The sequence below is a fragment of the Anoplopoma fimbria genome, chromosome 19, assembly GCF_027596085.1.
Source record: "Anoplopoma fimbria isolate UVic2021 breed Golden Eagle Sablefish chromosome 19, Afim_UVic_2022, whole genome shotgun sequence".
Taxonomy (NCBI): Eukaryota; Metazoa; Chordata; class Actinopteri; order Perciformes; family Anoplopomatidae; genus Anoplopoma; species Anoplopoma fimbria.
This window is the reverse complement of record NC_072467.1, coordinates 8,702,048-8,721,378: the sequence shown is the minus strand read 5'-3', so window position 1 is coordinate 8,721,378 and position 19,331 is coordinate 8,702,048. Positions and strand designations below refer to the sequence as shown.

The following is a 19,331-nucleotide window of genomic DNA, read 5'->3' as shown; positions in this document are numbered from 1 at the left end:
GTAACTGCACTTGTTGTTAATTACTTTGTGGTCATATTACTGGTATTGGTATGATTATGATGATGATTTCATTTAATTCTAAACAGATGTATGACACTCATGTAGTATTACAAGATTGTTTTTCCCCTCAAAGTTGTCTTGGGTGTTTTTTTTAATACATGTATATAGTTGAAGTAAGTATTCATTGTTTCTGGCTGCTGAAAGCTTGTTTTGTGTATGTTTTTAGAGTTTAGGAGAATCACATGTTTCAAAGCAAGGGGGATATTTTTCTAAAACAGCGAACCTGAAAATCACTTCGGACTAAGCTGTGTTGTTTGATGTGATTTAGATTTTCAGCGGGGCTACTCATACACACCACTGTACTTCATCTCCCCCACAAGCCGCTTTAATTAAAGCTGCGGCTTGTGAGTTGAAAGGCTATCACTCCCCTTTTAGTTAAATGGTGGGAGTGCAGGTCTCTGATAAGAAGCTTTTAAACAGGTCCTGAGGTGACTCTACCCCCCCTCCTCCCCTTCATCAGGATTATTTCTCCAATATGAAAATCCAGGTAGCATGAGACAGATTAGGCAATGCTTAACATACTAGAGTTGTATTGGTGAGTCACGGATCAATGGACTTATGTAGGTTAAGCTGTGAAGGTATATGTTGGAACATAGCAGAACTACATTACAAAGAAATCTAGCATACTAACTATGTAATATGATGGAAACACGAAAGATCTACATTTCAGGGATTACGAGGGATTTTAAGAGTTGTGTGATGAAGGATTCAAGCAGGTATTGTTGTCCAGACAGGTGCTTGGGCCTGAGAGGAGGAGAGGAAGAGTTGCACTTAGCTCCACATGTCAGAGGAATGGATTAAACAACATATCAGCTCCACTGCTATATGAATGTACGATACCGGAGATTCAACCACAAAGTGTCTCGTACCTGTAAGTGGTTCAACTCAAACTTGTTCAAAATATCACTTTGATTTTTTTCCTCTTTAAAGTGTGGGGAAACATTTTTAACTCCATATTAATAAAAAACACTGAGATTTCCGACACCAACTAAGTCAAGTGAAACAACTAGTCAATTTATAGAAAATTAGGCTAATCTTTTTTAAATAATAAACTGATTTTTCCAATCAAAGATGTCCAAAAAAAAATTGTCTGGTTTCAGCTTCTCAAATGTGAGGATTTGCTGCCTTCACTGATGCGAAAGATCTTGGGCTCGGGGAACATGGGATGGGCCTTTTCTATCACAATTGTATGGTGATTTATAGCACAAAAAAATAATTAATTAATTGAGAACATTGTGAAATAACTATTAATTGAGACTTTAAACATCATGTAACTACCTTTTAAAAAAGATGGACCGCTTAACAACCTGTAGAAGCACAAGTGCTTTACATTCCAATACAGAGATACAAGAAGAAGCACGTGCTGCCCCAATAAACAGCACATTTTAACCAAAATAAAAACCAAGGAACTGTCGCTTTCCTAATGTTTTCTTTGTTTTTTTTGCTTTTTCTCTTGATTTCTGATCATGTCTAAGCATGTTTATCTGAGATAAGGAAACTCATCCTCACTTTGTTGGAGGAGAATCTACTGTGAAGGTCAGCAGGATGGTGGAAATGTGATAGATGTTACAGGCGTCCAATTAAGCTTCCTTAATGGAGCCATTTACCAACTAAAATGCTGAATCACTGAGGTTTAGTCATCCTTTCTTCCCTGACACATTATGCCAAACACACAGTTTGGGTACATAAAGCAAGAAGCTGGTGCAACACACAACACACAGGATCAGCCTGTGTAAAAGATCTGCATAAAATGTATCTGTCTATAAAGAGCACAAGTATCAAGCTCATAACACCGTTACAGGGGAATCCATCATGCCTTCACAGAAGTTTTCAAAGAATATAAAAGTACCACCCTTACAGGTAATCGCCTTACCAAAAAATTGACATGCATAATACCGCGTAATACTTCCAAATGCATGCATTACGTCTCAGTCAGACGAAGGATGGATGAGGTCTGCGTCCTGGAGACGGCGGAGCACATTTTTACGCACGGTGCCAGTCTGTTACACTTACACACCAGCGGCCAGATGAGGGAGACATACGGCTTCAGGACATGTCGAAGTATCCCGAGTCATTTTTTTTTTTTATAAGATTTCATTACCTCTTTCTTCAACTGGAAATACTACAGCGCAAAAAAAAAAAGCTGCACTGCTGCTTCCGTCTAGTGAGAGCGTTTAACGGTTTGATGTTTTTTTGTTTTTTTGGAGAGAAAGGCAGTAGTTCAAAAAAAGGGGAGAGAATCCGGGTTCGACTGTGTGTTGTTGGGCGTTTTGTGATAAAAGCGTGTGAAGCGATCAGTCCGTCAGTCAGCAGTCAGTCATCCAGTTCATCCAACATCACTCTCCGCTGAACTCCAGCTGTCACCCCGTGTCCTCCGCGGCTCCTCGCACCGGACAGGTAAGAGAAATCACCCATTCAGATGGACTGAAGTGGCCTCGTTTTTTTTTTTTTTTTTTTTTTATCGAAAAGTGAGTGAGTTTAAGTTTTCTGACGTGACGGATTCTGATAGACATGCGTTTCCCCTCAGCTGCCACTGTTAGCTCTTTTTTTTTTTTTTTTTTTTTTTTTTTTTTTTTTTTTTTTTTTTTTTTTGGAGGGGTAAAAAAGTAAGTAATGGCGAGGGCTAAAAGACGACTGTGGAATTCAATTCGATACGTTATACCGGAAACATTAGAAGAAAAAAAACAAACAGCAAATTTGTTGTGTTTCCTGGTATTTATTCCTACATGTGTTGTGTGTGTGTATAGTAGACCGTGACATTTCCCATTTAATGTTTTTATTACGACCTTCTATCATGTCATGTTAAGTCATAACGTTTGTTTTTTAATTCCATATTAATATTTCATTGTGGGCTAATTCAGAACCATCAATCCCAGAATTAAGAAATTATAAAGTACTAGATACACCAAACCTTATACAAAATATGGGCTAATGAAGTTGTGTGTGACTGAGAATAACGATGCAAGGTGTCTGCACGTTGTAATGTAGGTGTTTGCCTAAATTCATTTGAATTTAAAGTTGCACCTTTTACATCTGTAAATATTTTTTTTGTGTGGCCATGCTTTTGGTAAGGTAACCTTTTTGTTTTGTTTTACTGTCACCTGTACAGAGTGGCACAGCTACTTCCAAAGCCCCCCCCCCCCTCACCCTCACCCTCTGCCCCCTCCCTTCCTCCTGTTTCCAAATGCTCTCCTTTGAAGCGATGATGCCCCATCTGTCATATGTGAGCAAAGCGAGAGCATGCTCTGCTCTTCTCAATTACTGAATTCTCCTCATGCCAGCTCCGGTGGGACAGGAGGAGGAGCAGGTGGGTGGCAGTCAGTTCGATCAATCAACATGAAATATTCAGCTTTGAATATACACATCATTTACTGCTGCTGCTGCTGCTGCTGCTGTCCTTGTTAGAACACCCCAAAAAGAGTTGGGGCGTTTGTCTGAAGCGTTTTGTAACTGGGACCATGTGTGCCCTGTGACACATTTCCTGATGAAAAATATGGGCCTGTGTATGTTCAGGTGATACCGTCTTAAAAAAGAAAGAAAGAAGGAAAACACGATAGCCTGTATGGAGACTGCAATTATTATCATCGTAAGTGAGAGGAAATAAGAGAGAGGGAGGGTGAGTGGATGAAACTGTATTAAATGTAGCGCCACAGCCGTTTTCTCATTATGCTGCAGTAAATTCATTCAGCTTACATGACAAAGCTCTGTTTGGCAACTTTCTCCCCTGATAGAGGCATTTGTTTGAACACGAGGCTCATGATTTGAATATCTGTAATCCATGCTGAAATCAACAGGCCAGATGAACTTTTTGGCACCCTCTCACCACCACATTGAGTAGGATTTTCTCCCTCCCAAAAATGCCTAAGCTAACCTAGACTTAGGCTTAAAATCCCTTGAAAGGAGAGAGAAAAAAAAGAGTCAAAAGTTATTTGATTTGTCTCTCCCGTGCGGGCCGCAGAAATCCTGGAACTTTGAAATCTTATCAGAGAAAAATCGGAACCTTTCCAATCACTGAAAACTCTTCAGGAAACTTTTAATCTCCTAAGTGTCTGCCTTGTGATAATAATATCTCTGATGTTGCCTCATGAAATTTGCCCGAGTACCATGGCCCTAAGTATTTGAGCTATGAGGCAATACAGTGAAAAGCATAGCCCCCTCATATGAGAACACAACAGTGAATAATTAATAACCTTGCTCCCAATTCCAGGAAAACAATAGCATATTGTAGGAACACTGCACTAATTTAACTAGAGGAGAAGAAGGAGAAAAAAAACAGTCGACAACTTTCGACAAAATGTGGAATGCATCGCCATTGTTTTAAAGAATGTCTGCATGAGTTTTTGGTCTGGTTATTGTAGTCACTGTAGTGCCGCTTGCTTTTCATATTGCTGTGCTGCATGTGTATCTACTGTAGTGTTGCATGCTGTATGGTATTGTAGTGTATAATGTTGTTTGCCTTTGAGATTAATCAGAACCTATTAAATCCTCCTCTCTCACCTGCTGGCAGTATGTGAGGTGGAAGTGCACATGCAGGAAGCTATTTTCCACAGGCATCCTCTCTTGGCTGTCAGCTCCCATTAAGGGAGAAGGTGTCATATCTGTAACACAGCTGAGTGCAGATGGCAGAGTGGAGGGGATGGCTCACCGATTTAAACAATGATTAATGAACAGAGATGGAAAACAAATTACATTGGACTATTGGAGGCAGGGAATTGTTTTTATGAAAATGTTAATTGTGTCTGCCAGGCTGATACCAAGAGTGGGGGAAGGGTGGAGTGAGGGCAAGACAGGGAGGCAACCAAGGGGCTACTGATAGGACGTCTACTACTCCCCTCGCTCAGATTATTGGCATGTCTCAGCATGCGATGTTTAATACCGTACCTTGGCTTTAAGACCTCTAATGTCCCATAACTTTCAAGGTTTGACTTTTTACGATGAACCCCATGAAGAATTGTCGCCCACCACTGCACCAATTAGCGTTATCTTTAATAATAAGTGGTTGTAAGTGACGAGAGAAGGCGCCCTGTTCTAGTTGTAATTATTGCAGGCGGGTGCAGCTGCACTACTTAGGGAGATGATGATAATTATTTTTCTTTTTTTTTTTTTTTTTTTTCATTGCGGGTTGATTATTTAAGAGCATCATACACTCATCAGAGTAATCAGGAGAGAGTGATTAGTGAAAATCCACGAGGCTAACAGCTGCCACATTAAACACTTGCCTCTGTTGCCAACACACCGAGTCAGAGCCCCTTCCACAGGACAGAGACGAAACGAAAGCACTTCACCTTCAACTCCGCGACCACATGTGTTTGTTAGAAAGTCAAGGCTCAGGGCACACAGAGAATTAGAGTAAAGAAGAGTGCCCCGTGAAAAGGCATGTTGTTGTGCACCAAGGTCAATCTTCAATGCTTCAATTCACAAGTACGGGAGCGCGCTGAGAAGGGGAGTGTGAGTTTGATATGGCATTTTTGAAAGTGTGGGAAATTGAGATAGTTACTGCGCAGTGACCTTGCCCTCCTCCGGAATTGTGTCTTATTGTATTAAAATGAGTGAACGTTGAATGCTCTGGTGAGCGAGGGCTGTTTGATAAGGCCTGTGATCTGATGCACCAACCAAAAAACTGTCTCAATTAGAGTCGTGTGCCACGGCCATGTCCGGTGTTCATGCTGCGTTGCTTGCCACTGTGTAAGGCTTGCTAAACTAAGGGCTAATTCTCTTAGCCCAGATGTTGCCTGAGCACAGTCCTGGGATCCCACTGGGTTGATGAGCTCAATCAGTGAAATGATGAAAAGATGATTTTGTCCCTGTAATTACAGTGTGTAAACTACTTAGCTAGGATTGCAAAGGAAGTCATTTTCTAATTACGCTGGAACCCCGTTGTCTAATGGTGGATGTTTTGTTGTTTTAGAGAGCGCGGGAGAAAGACAGAGAGAGGGAAAGAGGGATCGAGAGGAGGAATATCTATGTGTGTGTGTGTGTGTGTGTGAGAGAGAGAGAGAGAGAAAGCAAGAGAGAGAGAGAGAGGAACTTCACGAGGGGTCTGTGCTCTGCTGCTGCGGCTGAAAAAAAGACCATCATAAGGGCAAGATGGCTGCCAAATGAGAGTTCATTGAATTATCAGCCCAGTTAATGTGCCTTGGATTATGCTCTTTGTTTGTCAGTTTTTTTTTTCCTGTAGATGCCATAGCTTAATGAGATACTGTAAGTGGCATTACCAGACTCCTGCTGGGATTTTGTGATGACTCGTTTAATGACTTTTGTTTTAGTGCCTCCAAGTGCTTTAGCAACTGAAAGTAGACACATCTAGTTTTTCCTCCATTTTTGCCATCTCTTTTTGCAAATACTAAGCAACGTAAAAGACAGTGTAAAAACCACATTATGCTGTCTCTTTAAATGATATAGTGACATTGGCTGTTGGGGTGTGTGTATGTGTTGGTGGGGGGCTTGTACTCTTCAAGAAAGCAAAATATGTCAGTATGTTGCGGACTGGAGAAGCTCCATTCTTTGAGATCTGTGTGAGTTCTGCTGGAGCTGGCTGCCGTCCTGCAGGGCCCAACCATCTGATGCAGCCTACACCATGTGGATAGGCTTCTCTTGTGCAAGGCATCCCCTATGCAACCCACACTGTTAACACACCCCGTCGTACGCCAAAGCTTTGTTTGTGTCCAGAAAGAACAGGTGGTCTGTGCAAACAAGAGCAACTGTTTACACATTAGTGATTTAAAATACATTCTATATGCACGTGCCTGCTTGTGTGAGCGTGCTTGTGTGTATGAGAGAGAGAGACAGCATGCGAGAGTGGGTGCGTTTGCATGGGCATGGAGGGGGGAACGAGTCGAGGAGACGGTGTTTATATTTCTCCGCGACGCGCTGTGTGTGTGCGCCATTGAAAGCATCAGGGGAAGCTCATGTGTGCACAGTTTATATATGACACACACACACACACACACACACACACACACACACACACACACACACACACACACACACACACACACACACACACACACACACACACACACACACACACACACACACACACACACACACACACACACACACACATTGTCATGAGGTTATGATACAGAACTATACACATGTGGTTTGTGATTTGTCATACACTGATAACACCGATGGTAAATTAGAAGCAATGTTGTCCGCCAACTCATACAGGTACTAACACAGCTGGTCACCTCTGAGCAGACCTGCAGTTTTTATACCCTGTAGCTTTAAGTATGTTGCCAGAGGAACTTATTTTCCCCCAGTTGCCTTCAATGCCACCAATCTGCATTAGTGAATGAATACACAGAATGAATTCGAAAGCCTCCTTTCACTGAACATGTGAAAAAGCTGACTCCCAAATAACATCACATCACCGCTGCACCACATGCACGCCAGATTTATTTTTACAGGGCACAAGCCAGATTTTTTGATAGTTGTAAAAGGAGTGGCATAGATTTACTGCATCCACAACAAATGTGTATGTATTCCTTTATGAGTTCTTTAGCTATTACTCACAAGGAGCTAGTTTGTCAGTGCTGTGTGTGCTCTTTCTGTGCTCTGTACTCCCGCAGTAATGAATGGGGCTGGTTAGACTATTCTGTCTCCGTCAGGCTTTTGGGGGGCCTACAGAGAAGCTCCTATAGGGTTTCATTAATCTGGCTGTCAGAAAGTATATGGGTGCTATCTTTTGTACAGGTCATGGTGGGCAGCTGTGTTACCACTGCCCTCTTCCTTGTTCTGGCTCTTCATCCCCTGACAGGGCAGTCCACAGGATGGTTGGCTGGCTGATTTGGTGGGTGGGCACGTGGGTGAAGCAAGACACAGAGGGCATAATGCATGGCATGGGGCATTTACTGTCTGCACATAAGCCTGCTCTGTAATAATGAATAACAATGTTGTTATATGCAAACTGGGATAGTCAGGGAATTCCAGGAATTCTCTTGTTGTCAGATTTAGAAGTGGGCAGAAACACTTCAAAAAGTCTGGGACATCAACAGATATGTATAACACCACACACTGTATGATGCATAGATGTGTGTGTAACATTAGACATGTATATCATGAGGTAAATAGTGTGAATAAATAACCTTTTTATTATGTGTCATGCATAAAACTATGCCTGACAAGTGAAATCAGAATAAATACCAGTTGAATAACTTGAATAAAATCCTTTCTTTTTTAGTCAGCGAACTAGCTGAACTTTAACTCAAAGCAATTCTGATTTTTGATCATCTGAACACCAGAAAATTTCAGGATTTTGTTCTTTCATGTCATATAAAATTGCTACTCTTATATAATCATATATTGTGCAATATAAAAAAAAATTATATATATCTTTATCATCTGACTTCCATCTGATTTATAGTTTGTAAGATCACAATGCCCACTAGTTTTTCCTTCTCTCTTATAGTCTTTATTTTAGGTTACATTAGAAAGGTTACTGTAAGTTCTTGTTGCAGGCTCATGAAGCAATTTGTGGCGCATTCAGCTTCCAGCTTAACCATCCACATAAATTATTAATGCTTTTTAACTGCTGTTAAAAAGAAATATGAAATATGCACTTCTGATCTATAAATTTCATTCCAGTGTCACCGCTCCATGGATTTAAGATATTGCCCATCCATCCTAGCTGACAAAATGCTGCAACTACAAAGTAAAAAGATTACACTTCCACCCTCCTGTAGATTAAATACTGAAATACAGAGTCCTCAGTCTGGCTGCAGTAAAAATAACTGTAACGATGTTTGATATTGTCAGATCCGAAATCATCCAGAATACACAGCTCCCATGGCTGGTTTAATTGTGTATGTGTCACTTATTTATTTTTTTATTTTATTGGCTGTGCTAAATCACACCTGCTCCTTGTTCGTGTACGCGCGGCCACACCTAAGAGGCGCTACTGTGACACGATGCTTAATAACAATCAAGCACTCTCTCAATCTGCACCAAAACAAGCCTAATCCACTCTGACAGAGAAACACCTGATGGCCCTGCATACTTCTCCAGTCTCCAACAATTCCTACATAACCTAGTACACACACACACACACACACACACACACACACACACACACACACACACACACACACACACACACACACACACACACACACACACACACACACACACACACACACACATACAGTGAAGGTTTTATGCCTCCTTCTTATGCTTAGTTAATCAGAGGAATACCACTTTAACAAATATGAAGTGGATCTGGTATATGCTAATATCCTCCGCTCACTTTCTCCCTGTCAGATATGATTAGGTCAGGCCCGTTTCCTTACATTGATCTCAGTGCAGAGCAGACAGGCTGCTCACACCAGCCATGGCTGCAGGCGCGCTAGCTCTTTATCTGTGTGGTTTTTGTATGTTTTCATGACTGATTCAGGTTGCTATGGACCATAGGCAGCAGCAGCAGCAGGTGGCTTAGACTCACTGTCAGACATTTTATCTTGAACGCCTTTATTTACATTAAATCTAGTGGTAATCTTTGATTAAAGTTGTGTTTAGTTTGGGTTGCTCTTTTATTAAGTGCCTCACTCGTGCTTTTAGCCTGCTGGCCATGACGGCTATTTAAGATCACACATGCATTGATAAATACTTAAGTTTAGTACTTTATTTGACAGTGACAGTGCATATTAATAACATTTCTGAAGATAAGCCAGGCTAATTTTCATCTGTTTTCCCCAGGCAAGCAGTTGTTTAAAGCACAGATGTTGGGAATAAAAGTGTTGGAAATACAATCGATAAAAGCAGTGAAAGCAATATGTAGATAAAAGGGAGCCTACACTACATAGAGACAAGACAGACAGTCCTTAACACACACAGGATCTACAGATAGTTAGGCCTTGTGAAGTGTGGATATTATGTACAGTGACTATGACAAGCAGGAGCAGCTCTCACAAAAGGATAAACCAATACGGATACCGATATGGACTTGAATAGTTTGATCAGGTATCTGTGCCACAGAAGCCGATCAATTTACAATAAACTATATATTTGTATACTGAAATTAGTTGCAGCTTTAAAAAATATTATACTTGAATTGTAATTCAAGTCTGATCAAGTTGCTGCTGTACGATTTATTAATTTAACAATAAATAACAATTCAGTTAAGAAAGCAATGTTTAAATTGAGTCTGATTTTGCCTAAAACATAAAATGATCCCAGTCACTTCCACAAAGTAAGACATAGGGCTTATTACGGTAATTAAACACTGGTATTGTATCGGTACTCTGTCTTAAACGAAACATAATAATGACAAAAAAGACAGCACAAAAATACCTCACTGTTCTATTGTTCACACATTATATTTCTAATGAACCAAGTTCTTAAGGTTGTGGAGAAGGAATGGTAGTTGGTTCTTATGTTACTATAATAAAATAAATGCATACACAACTATTCAGCATTCCAAGTTATTTGATGCTGCAGACGCATAGCCATTTGAAGCCGAGTTTGATCAGTCATTATTGATTTGACGCAGCCTTCAAACTGGATACAGTGTACAATATTACACATCCAAGGCTACAGTACAGTAATGACATTAATAGATTCAAATGCGATAATAGCTCAAATGATCGTAATCCTTGAGAGTTGGTGGGACGTTGGGGGAACATCCTCTGCTCCCCCATCTGTTTTTGGTGCTCAGGTTAAGGTTAAGGAATATAAAGTGGAATATAAAGCAGTCTACTGTATTATAATATAATTTGCCCACTTTTTTCCTGTCAGATATGATTAGGTCAGTAGCAGGTTACATTGATTCTCTACAGCTCACAGCAGACACGCTGCTCACACCAACTACTGCTGCCAGCCTGCCAGCTTTTTATCTGTGTGGTTTTGTGTACATCATTTTCATGACTGACTGAGGTTGCAGTCCAGGATGATGTAAGCCTGTGTTAATTCGGTGTGGACAGTGCAGGCTTTGTTCTGTGCCCTTTGGTGCTGCACTAGAGCTGTGCAGGGCTCGCTTATGTGACCTCTACCATTGTAGCACGATGTGAATTTGAAGCTTTGTTTTGCTGCTGCAGTTGAATCAAAAAAAAAAGAGGGGGGAAGCTTGTGGGGGGAGAAGTGAAGCATATTTTAGCTTTCCATTTGGATATTCCTCCTTTAACTTTATTTATTTTCTTTTTGCATCATCAAGTTGTTTATTTCCCTTAGTACTCCTGTGACATAATTATCCGGGTAAAGGTTCTATTCAAATATGCAATAGACCTGCTGAAAAAGCTTAACTTTAATCTTTTTTTTTTAAAGCGCAGATTTGTGAAATGCAAAGGAAGGGCAAGTAGAAGCAGACAGTCTTTGATGTTTGTGCTGCCTTAGTATTGTGTGTCAGTACAAAATGAGATCAAGACAAAGATTCTCACCTTACCCTTTAGTAAAGAGGAGATATTTGTTGAGGAAGCCTTTGTGGTTTGACTTAATCAGCATTTTCACAGTCTCCAACAATAATCTAAAACCACAAGTATACATTAAGACAGGATGACGAAAGTCAGAACATACTTTGCTCTATTTCCTGACCTATTTGTGGTGCATCACTGGTATTATACAGCAGCTGCAAAAGTACAGATTTACACTGTTAATTGACAGCTCAGAGCCCCACTTACATTATACTCACCTGTTCTTGGTCTTTCTGAGCTGGAAAATGTTTGTATTTGAATAATGTTTTTGGCAGAATGTGAATAACTTTAATCTTTCTTTTGTTTTCTTTTTAGGTCTGAGCTACAACAAACAGACCTTTCATCTGAACAGCATGAATCCACATCCTGTTTCAAACTGAATAAGTGCAAACAGTCAGCACACAGTTCTCTGCTAACCTTCAGACCGTCCCACACAGACACCCCTGACCACCATACTGTAACATCAGCCAGTCCCTGAAAGGACAGCTTCATTACCCCGTCCACCCACCCAATTAGGAGCCAGATGGCGCTTCTGGCCAATCAAATCATGGATGCAAGGATTCTCAGCAGCATGAACGGGAGAGCAGAGCTTTCTCAGTTCTTGAGAGTCACCAATCAAAGCATTGTCTCCCAGGGAAATTCCACCCAGGATGACAGTCGCAAGAACAGGAAGTATCCCTGCCCTTTGTGTGGAAAGCGCTTCCGCTTCAACAGCATCCTTTCCCTTCACATGCGCACGCACACCGGCGAGAAGCCCTTCAAGTGCCCGTACTGCGACCACAGGGCTGCCCAGAAAGGGAACCTGAAGATACACCTCCGTACTCACAAGCAAGGCATTCTGGGTAAAGGCCGTGGGCGAATTAGGGAGGAGAATAGATTGCTTCATGAGCTTGAGGAAAGGGCGATAATAAGGGACAGGCAGACGCGAGCTGGTCATGTGGGCCAACAGCAAACATCCAATATCAACCTACTGCAAAAGCCCCAACTGCTACAGACTGTCCCAACAAAACCCCCATTCTTAACCATCTCTGGTGCTGCAGAGAGCCAGCCGCACACATCCACATCTCCTAAAGTGACTCCCATCCATGACGATCCCATCCAGCCCCAACCCACCGGCTTCCGCTGCTCGTTCTGTAAGGGAAAGTTCAGGAAGCAGCAAGAGCTTGAGCGCCACATCAGGATTCTACATAAACCCTACAAATGCACCTTGTGCGAGTTTGCGGCCTCACAGGAGGAGGAGCTCATTGGCCACGTGGAGACAACACACATAACCGCCGACTCTGGATCAGGGCAGAAGCCCGCCATGGGGTCCGGTGACAAGAAGAGGCCCGCTGGCGAATTCCCCTGCGAGGTGTGTGGCCAGACCTTCAGCCAGGCCTGGTTCCTTAAAGGTCACATGAGGAAACACAAGGACTCCTTTGAGCACTGCTGTCAGATCTGCGGTCGTCGTTTCAAAGAACCCTGGTTTCTCAAGAACCACATGAAGGTCCACCTAAATAAACTGGCTGCCAAGCGTAATCTCCCTGCTGAACATGAGACCTCTGTTAACATGGAGAACCTGACACAAGACCACCAGAACAACCTCTACTCGCAGTACATCACCCGCATCCACAACAGGTTCCTCACGACTGAGAGAGCCGACCATCAAGATTATAACCAGCTGCTTGCCACAGCCGGCGTTGACATGAAGGTTCGGGAGATGTTAGGGAGGATGATTTCCTCAGGTCCAGGCCCTTTGACGGACGCAGAGAGCTCTTCCTTACTGGGTTTAAGTCATCTCCACCCTCCACTAGGCTCCACTAGCATGGACTTTCTGCAGAAGGTCATGTCTAACAGAGATGCACTCAACAGCAGCAGCAGCAGCAGCTACCCAGGCTGGCAGATCATGACACCAGGGCTGCCTGTTGAACAGCAAATGTTCGGTCTTAAAGACCAGCATCAGGGCTCCCCCTACCTGCCTGAGAGATGTCTCCCTGTAGACGATGGGAAAGTGTGTCTCGGCGACCCAGACACTAAGGCCATCAGCAGGCCCGGTAGCCCAGGCAGCGGGAGTCGTCATGGGCAGATGGAGATCATCACGGAGACGGGGAGCTCCCACTCTGGCAGTGGCCTTGACCATCGACCACAATCTTCTTCTCCAGCTACAGGTAATTCAGTCAAGGAAAGCTCATCTTTCTGATTTTTTTTTAATTTTTTTAAGATTAGGATAAATGTGAGTCTGGCAGGATAATATATTTTTGACATCATCATGTCTAATGAATGACACTATCAGTTGCGTTATGGGAACCGCAAGATCCAGTGTTTATGGAGCTTGACCCATACTAGGAATTTAAAATATGAACAATTCTTCTGCTGATTAGATTTTGTCCATTATTTTTTTATTTCTTTACTTTATTTAAATTTTTAACTGAATCTTTTGGGCATTTTTTCTTTTAATTGAAATTAGATATGCAGAAAGGAAATGCAGGAAGAAAGCCTTCACCACCTGGATGGTTTAAACCAATGGTTCAATCTGTGTCTTGCAAGTCCCCCTCATTAACATACTGAATCACTGTTTGTCAGGTGTTTTTGCTATGAGGTAAGATCACAGACCTCATTACATTGCTCTAATTAAATCAGCTTAGAATATCACAACAAAGGATCAAATCTCAGCATCCAATAATCTTGTGTACATGTTTTCTTTTTAAAAAGGAAATATAGTGGCAAAGTGACAGCTGTGGCCTCATCTTTCTTCCCACATGGTGTAGGTGGACATGATGCACAGGGTCAGCAACACCACCACAGATATTACTGTCATCCACAAGGACTTTGTCTTCCTTTAAAAGATAATGGCATCATGTTGAATTGTAGGGATAATTAGTACCCTCTATTTTATATCCGTCACATCCCCACCCCTTGCCTACGGGGGCACAAGATGTTAATGCATGCCATCTGGTGTTTTTAATGATTTGATATATACCACCCAGTGATTTTTATGATTTGATCTACCACCTGGTATTTTTATTGATAGTCTTCTGTTCCACCTGGTGATTTGGATGATTCGGCTCTCTGGGTAAATGTCTTTCTTGTCATGGCATCCTGCTAACATGTTATCATGAGCCTAAATTACTGCTATAACAGCGTTGTTAAGAGAAGAAAAATAAATCCAAACTTTTGTTCAGTTTTCTCATCAGCTTACGACTGTGGTTATTTTCCACTGGAGTGCTGCTGTTATGTACGTCCAAGTCTGCTGCGCTCTTGTGGGATTTGATCCAGCATCCTCTTAAATGATGGCCGTATAGCAGAGATAAATGGATCAGGTCTAATCTCATTAGATGTTTTGTTTCCATATTGTACACACATACTGGTATCTGCATATTTACATGTAAATGCTCGCAGTTTATAGCCAAATCCCTCTCTGGTTGCTCTTTAAGAAACATATTCAAGCTCTGTTGTTTTTTACTTTCCCTCTTCTCCCCTATCTCCAAGACCATACGGTGTCACTTCCAGAAACATTTATGATAGCTGGCTAGCTGAGGATTTGAGTGCACACAGTTCTGGGATGGCACATTCAGTATCAGACTCTAATTTCAGTCAATATTAAGCATGGAAACTAATTCATTGTAAAGGTCAGGCGTCATTGCTTTAGTCAATGATGGATCCGGCAGGCTCTCGCTCCCCCCCTCTCCTCCTTTCCTCTCTGTTCTTAGTCTTGTGTAATGGTAGACTCACTCTGGGGGCTTAGCACCGCATTGTTTAGCTCTGACAATATATCCCAGAGACCTCTGCAGCTGCTCCCTGCGCTCACAATGACAGATTAATTAACACAATCACACGCTGCTGGCCCTGGCTCAACACACAGGTCTGCTGCGGGACAGATAGGTAAATCCTACACATATGGAGAACACGCACCACTTGATGAGGGTTTAATAACAGGGATAAGTTTTTTCGGAGGTGGGGGGTTGTAACTGATCAAGTCGGTCTGTCTCGATGGTTGGACGTGGAGGAAGAGAGAGGGAGAGAGTGAGTGTTTTCTAATTCAGGAGAGCAGAGATGCTGAGGAAGAATTACCACTGCCAGATGTTCAGCTTGAGGAACATTGATTAGTCCAGAATTACTGGCTGCATTATTCATAGTCAGCCTATGGTGGTCATGAAGTTATTGATGTTCTCAATATGGATAGCAAATATAGTACAGTCATGGCTGTCAGAGTGAGAGACGGCGTCTTTACTCGATACATTCCAGATACAGTGCTGGATTTAGATTTTTAACTACAGAAGCACAGCATCTTAAATGAGAAATTGCGTTTTGATTTCAATAGAAGGCGTGTGTCATGAGTACTTCTCTCAATATTTCACCAGGACAGTTTTGAAAATGCACTTTGACTTTAATTATAATCTGAGATTAAGACTAACGACTCTTCTTAAAATGATAAACTAATGAAGGGTGCACGCTTCAGGCCTCTGACCTACATTGGACCAGTTAGATCCCAGCTCAGAATGAAAACATGCCTAACAAACATAAAACGCTCTGACATTTATTAATGAGTCCCATTCAATACTCTTAACCTCAAGGTCAATGAGCAGACATCATGTAATGATGTTGTCCTCACATGTGTTTTGTCCCTTATTCCCAGCTTTTAAACTTCTTTTACTGTAAGCGTTACAGCTAAGAGAGCCTAAAATGATAAGCGTCTGTAAAACTGTGACTGGTAATATGAGCAGTGGTTTACCCAGAAACACAGATAAAGCAAGCTGCTCTACAGAGTGTCACTTTTCATTTGGCTGTTCCAGTTACATCAGTCTATTCTTTGTGATTGCTAACAGTAAAATCATCTTTTAACCAAACAGGTTATTATCTAACTCGGCCCTGTGTCTGGCTCAACAAATCCAGGTCTTACTCAGAGATCACAGCCAGTCTGACTCGTTCGTCTAAACTGATTACCTGTTGGCTTTTCTCGCTCCCTCTCACTTCTGTCTTTTAATCCTCTTTTTAATTATTATTGCAGATATGAGGCTCAAATTAAGCTCAAAATGCTTGTTTTCCTAGCATGCAGATAAAAAGATTTACCCAGGGAGTTCTGAACACCTGCCTTGAAATATTGTTCCACCATCTCCTGAATGCCATTTGGCTTAATTGACTTGGAAACGTCCCAAATGCGTCATTGACTATGTGGTCTAATTAATATTAATAATATATGCTATTATAAACATCAAAGAACATCTGGTGCCCCTGTTTTTCTCACCAGTCTTGTGTGTTACTCCCTCTCCCTCTCTCTCTCACTCTGTTTCATCTTAAAACCAAACCAGACACCATGTATTTGTGCTTTGCATTTCAGGTGCTTGATTGCATATATAGAAAGAGCCATAACCTTCCTGTATATAGAGTTTGATATCTACAATATAACTGCCAAATGCCTATGTGAGCATATAGTATGAGAACCTGTGATTGCATTGACGGTGATGTATGGTTGTAAATCTTAGAGCTTATTTCCATATGAAATGAATCACTCGTCCAAGCCCAGCTGCATACTTTTTCCATAGACACGGCTCACTTGAAGAATTTATTTATTTATTTATTTACCTTTCTCCTCTGCCTTTCACATCCAGTAAGGGCGGATAACTCATACGCATCACTTCATTAGTTGCTCTGTGTTAGGTGAGAGAGGCTGGGGTTTGTAATGATGCAGTAATTGGAGTTTTGGTTGATAAATCTAAGCTCTAAAATTACTCCCCTCACATAATGTGAGCCTCGGCAGTGTAAGTAAATCTTAAACTGATTAAGTTAGCATGAACCAGGCAATCACAAAGATGGCACCCGTCCAAATGAAGAGAAGGAAGAGGCAGAGTCTTCATTCTTTGTATTGTTTTACAGCTCTCATGTAGGCTCGCAAATGGGCTTAAGAAGGTCCACGCTGAAAGATGAGGTCAGATATATGTGTTTTCTGAATTCGGAGCTGGCCGGTAATGTCATCGTAATTTAAGCCACAGAATAATTGAGATGTATGGCGTGTCTGACACCAGTTCCATTAAGCTGTTAGGATTTTTTTTTTGTTTCTTACTGGAGACAAGGGTGTGGCACCGTTGAAGTCTCTTTCCCGCTCTCGCACAGCCACGCACGTCGCCGCGCACATTCAATGCACGCACACACTAAATCAAACACACTCTACACACTGTGGACACACAAACAGTGCAAACAGGGGTGACTGCCTTCAGTTCAGGGGCACGGATTTGCCATTTCAGCAGGGATTTTTTCAATTTCACAAGGTTCAGCTCTATTTAGGTAATATATGGGATTTATTTTACGGTTATTGTACGTTTGAAAAGCCAAAAAGTAAAAAAAAACGCCCTCCTTTTACTACCATTCACCTCACAAAGGTGTTATTTCTAATAAAGTCGGAAACAAAGTAAAGTAACAACTACAGATCATTAGATTTAGATTTACCTCAGAGAATTACCTCAGGGTCAGATCTTGAGGTGTATGAAATTGATATTTCTCTGGCAGGGATGAATCACTGTTGTAACTCAGATATTAGTCCATTAAAGAAGAACAATAAGGCATCACTATGCATAGAATTAAATTAACGGTGGTGGGTTTATCTCCCAATCCCAGACGCATCCCTAAAAGACACAGTATAATGTATGACCTGACCTTCAAATGCCAGGAGAGTGTTGGGCAATAAACTGCCAATATTTGTGGCTTAATGGCGTCGGATGACTTTTACTGTAATTGGAATGGCAGCGAAACAGCTGGGCTGTTTAAAGACAGTGCAAGGCTGAGGTCTCAGACAATCACTAACTCAAAATGGTCACAGGGAGTGTGTTTAACCCTAGAGGGAGTTTCTGTGATAGCTATAATGATTAAACTGTAGGTAAACAGAGGGAAGACGACATTTAAATTACCTTTAATTAAAAGTTATGGTGAGCAGGATCAAATCTTGTTCCCAGATGGATATTTTTCATCGGCTAAAAGGAGAAAAATTACCCTTTGTCATTCTCCACAATAATACACTTTGTACTTTTTGAATTATGGCTCCAACACACCATTTTTCACAAGTATGAAGCAAAAATAAACTCAGCTACAGTACATGGTGCGGTTAATCAGAACTGCTCACATGTTGGACTTCGTTATTCTTGACTGGGGAACCCACTTACTGGTTTTGATGGAATGAGGTTCTTGTCTGCGACATCTGCCTTGTTCTACTTGCTTTGAATTTGACTGTTTATTATTTCTGGAAGAATCTTGTTTGGTGTTAACATCTTTGGGTGTATTTATTGCACATGTTGGTGGCGTCCATACTGTAAAATGATGGATCACTGGAGCTGAAAGCTGATTACAAGCTTGATTTACTGCAGGGCAGCGCTTAAATCATTCAACTCAGCCTGGTGTGGGATTGCAACATTTTTCATGTTTAGACAACGGTTGTTGGTACATACTTTTCTCAGAACAGAGTGCTCAGTATGACTCATATACACACAGTTTCCTTATTTGATTTGGATTGTGTTGTGTCTTTGCTGCTATTGTCTGTGTTAGGTGAGAAAGTCTACAGGTGTCCACTCTCCAGTGACTACACCGCTGCACAGACTGCCTCCCTTGGCTTCCATCTGGATCGCTACCACTTCCCCCACTGGCAAAACAGCAGGGATCTTTCTTCTCCACTGCAGCCCACCAGCAGCAGCAGCAGCTCCAGCCCCAACCCCAACCCCAAGCTCAGACCCAGATCCAGGGAAGACTGGAGCCCAGCCCACTATCTTGGTCTGGAGAGCCACGGTGAAAACGCCCTGCTCATCAACAAGCAGCCCGACCTCACTGACAAAGAAGCAGGTGTAGAGGGCTCTTTATCTGCACCAACCAGGAAGTCCCAGTATGAGCCTTTAGATTTGTCTG

The 19,331-nt window shown here is 41.8% G+C and overlaps 1 protein-coding gene across 1 annotated transcript; it reads left to right on the top strand.

Annotated features, from left to right (window-relative positions):
• The first annotated feature begins 11,547 nt into the window (after positions 1-11,547).
• LOC129107921 (zinc finger protein 536-like) lies at positions 11,548-19,322 on the top strand. The gene is made up of 4 exons (XM_054619531.1): positions 11,548-11,556; positions 11,947-13,612; positions 18,978-19,214; positions 19,300-19,322. Exons 1-4 carry the CDS (start codon positions 11,548-11,550, stop codon positions 19,320-19,322), a joined length of 1,935 nt encoding a protein of 644 aa, XP_054475506.1.
• The last annotated feature ends 9 nt before the right edge of the window (positions 19,323-19,331 follow it).

Excerpts from the sequence above, each read along its gene's own strand:
- LOC129107921 (XM_054619531.1), top strand. Across the intron at positions 13,613-18,977 it reads ATCTTCTTCTCCAGCTACAG|GTGAGAAAGTCTACAGGTGT; the intron begins GTAATTCAGTCA and ends TGTCTGTGTTAG. Across the intron at positions 19,215-19,299 it reads TCTTGGTCTGGAGAGCCACG|GAAGTCCCAGTATGAGCCTT; the intron begins GTGAAAACGCCC and ends TGCACCAACCAG.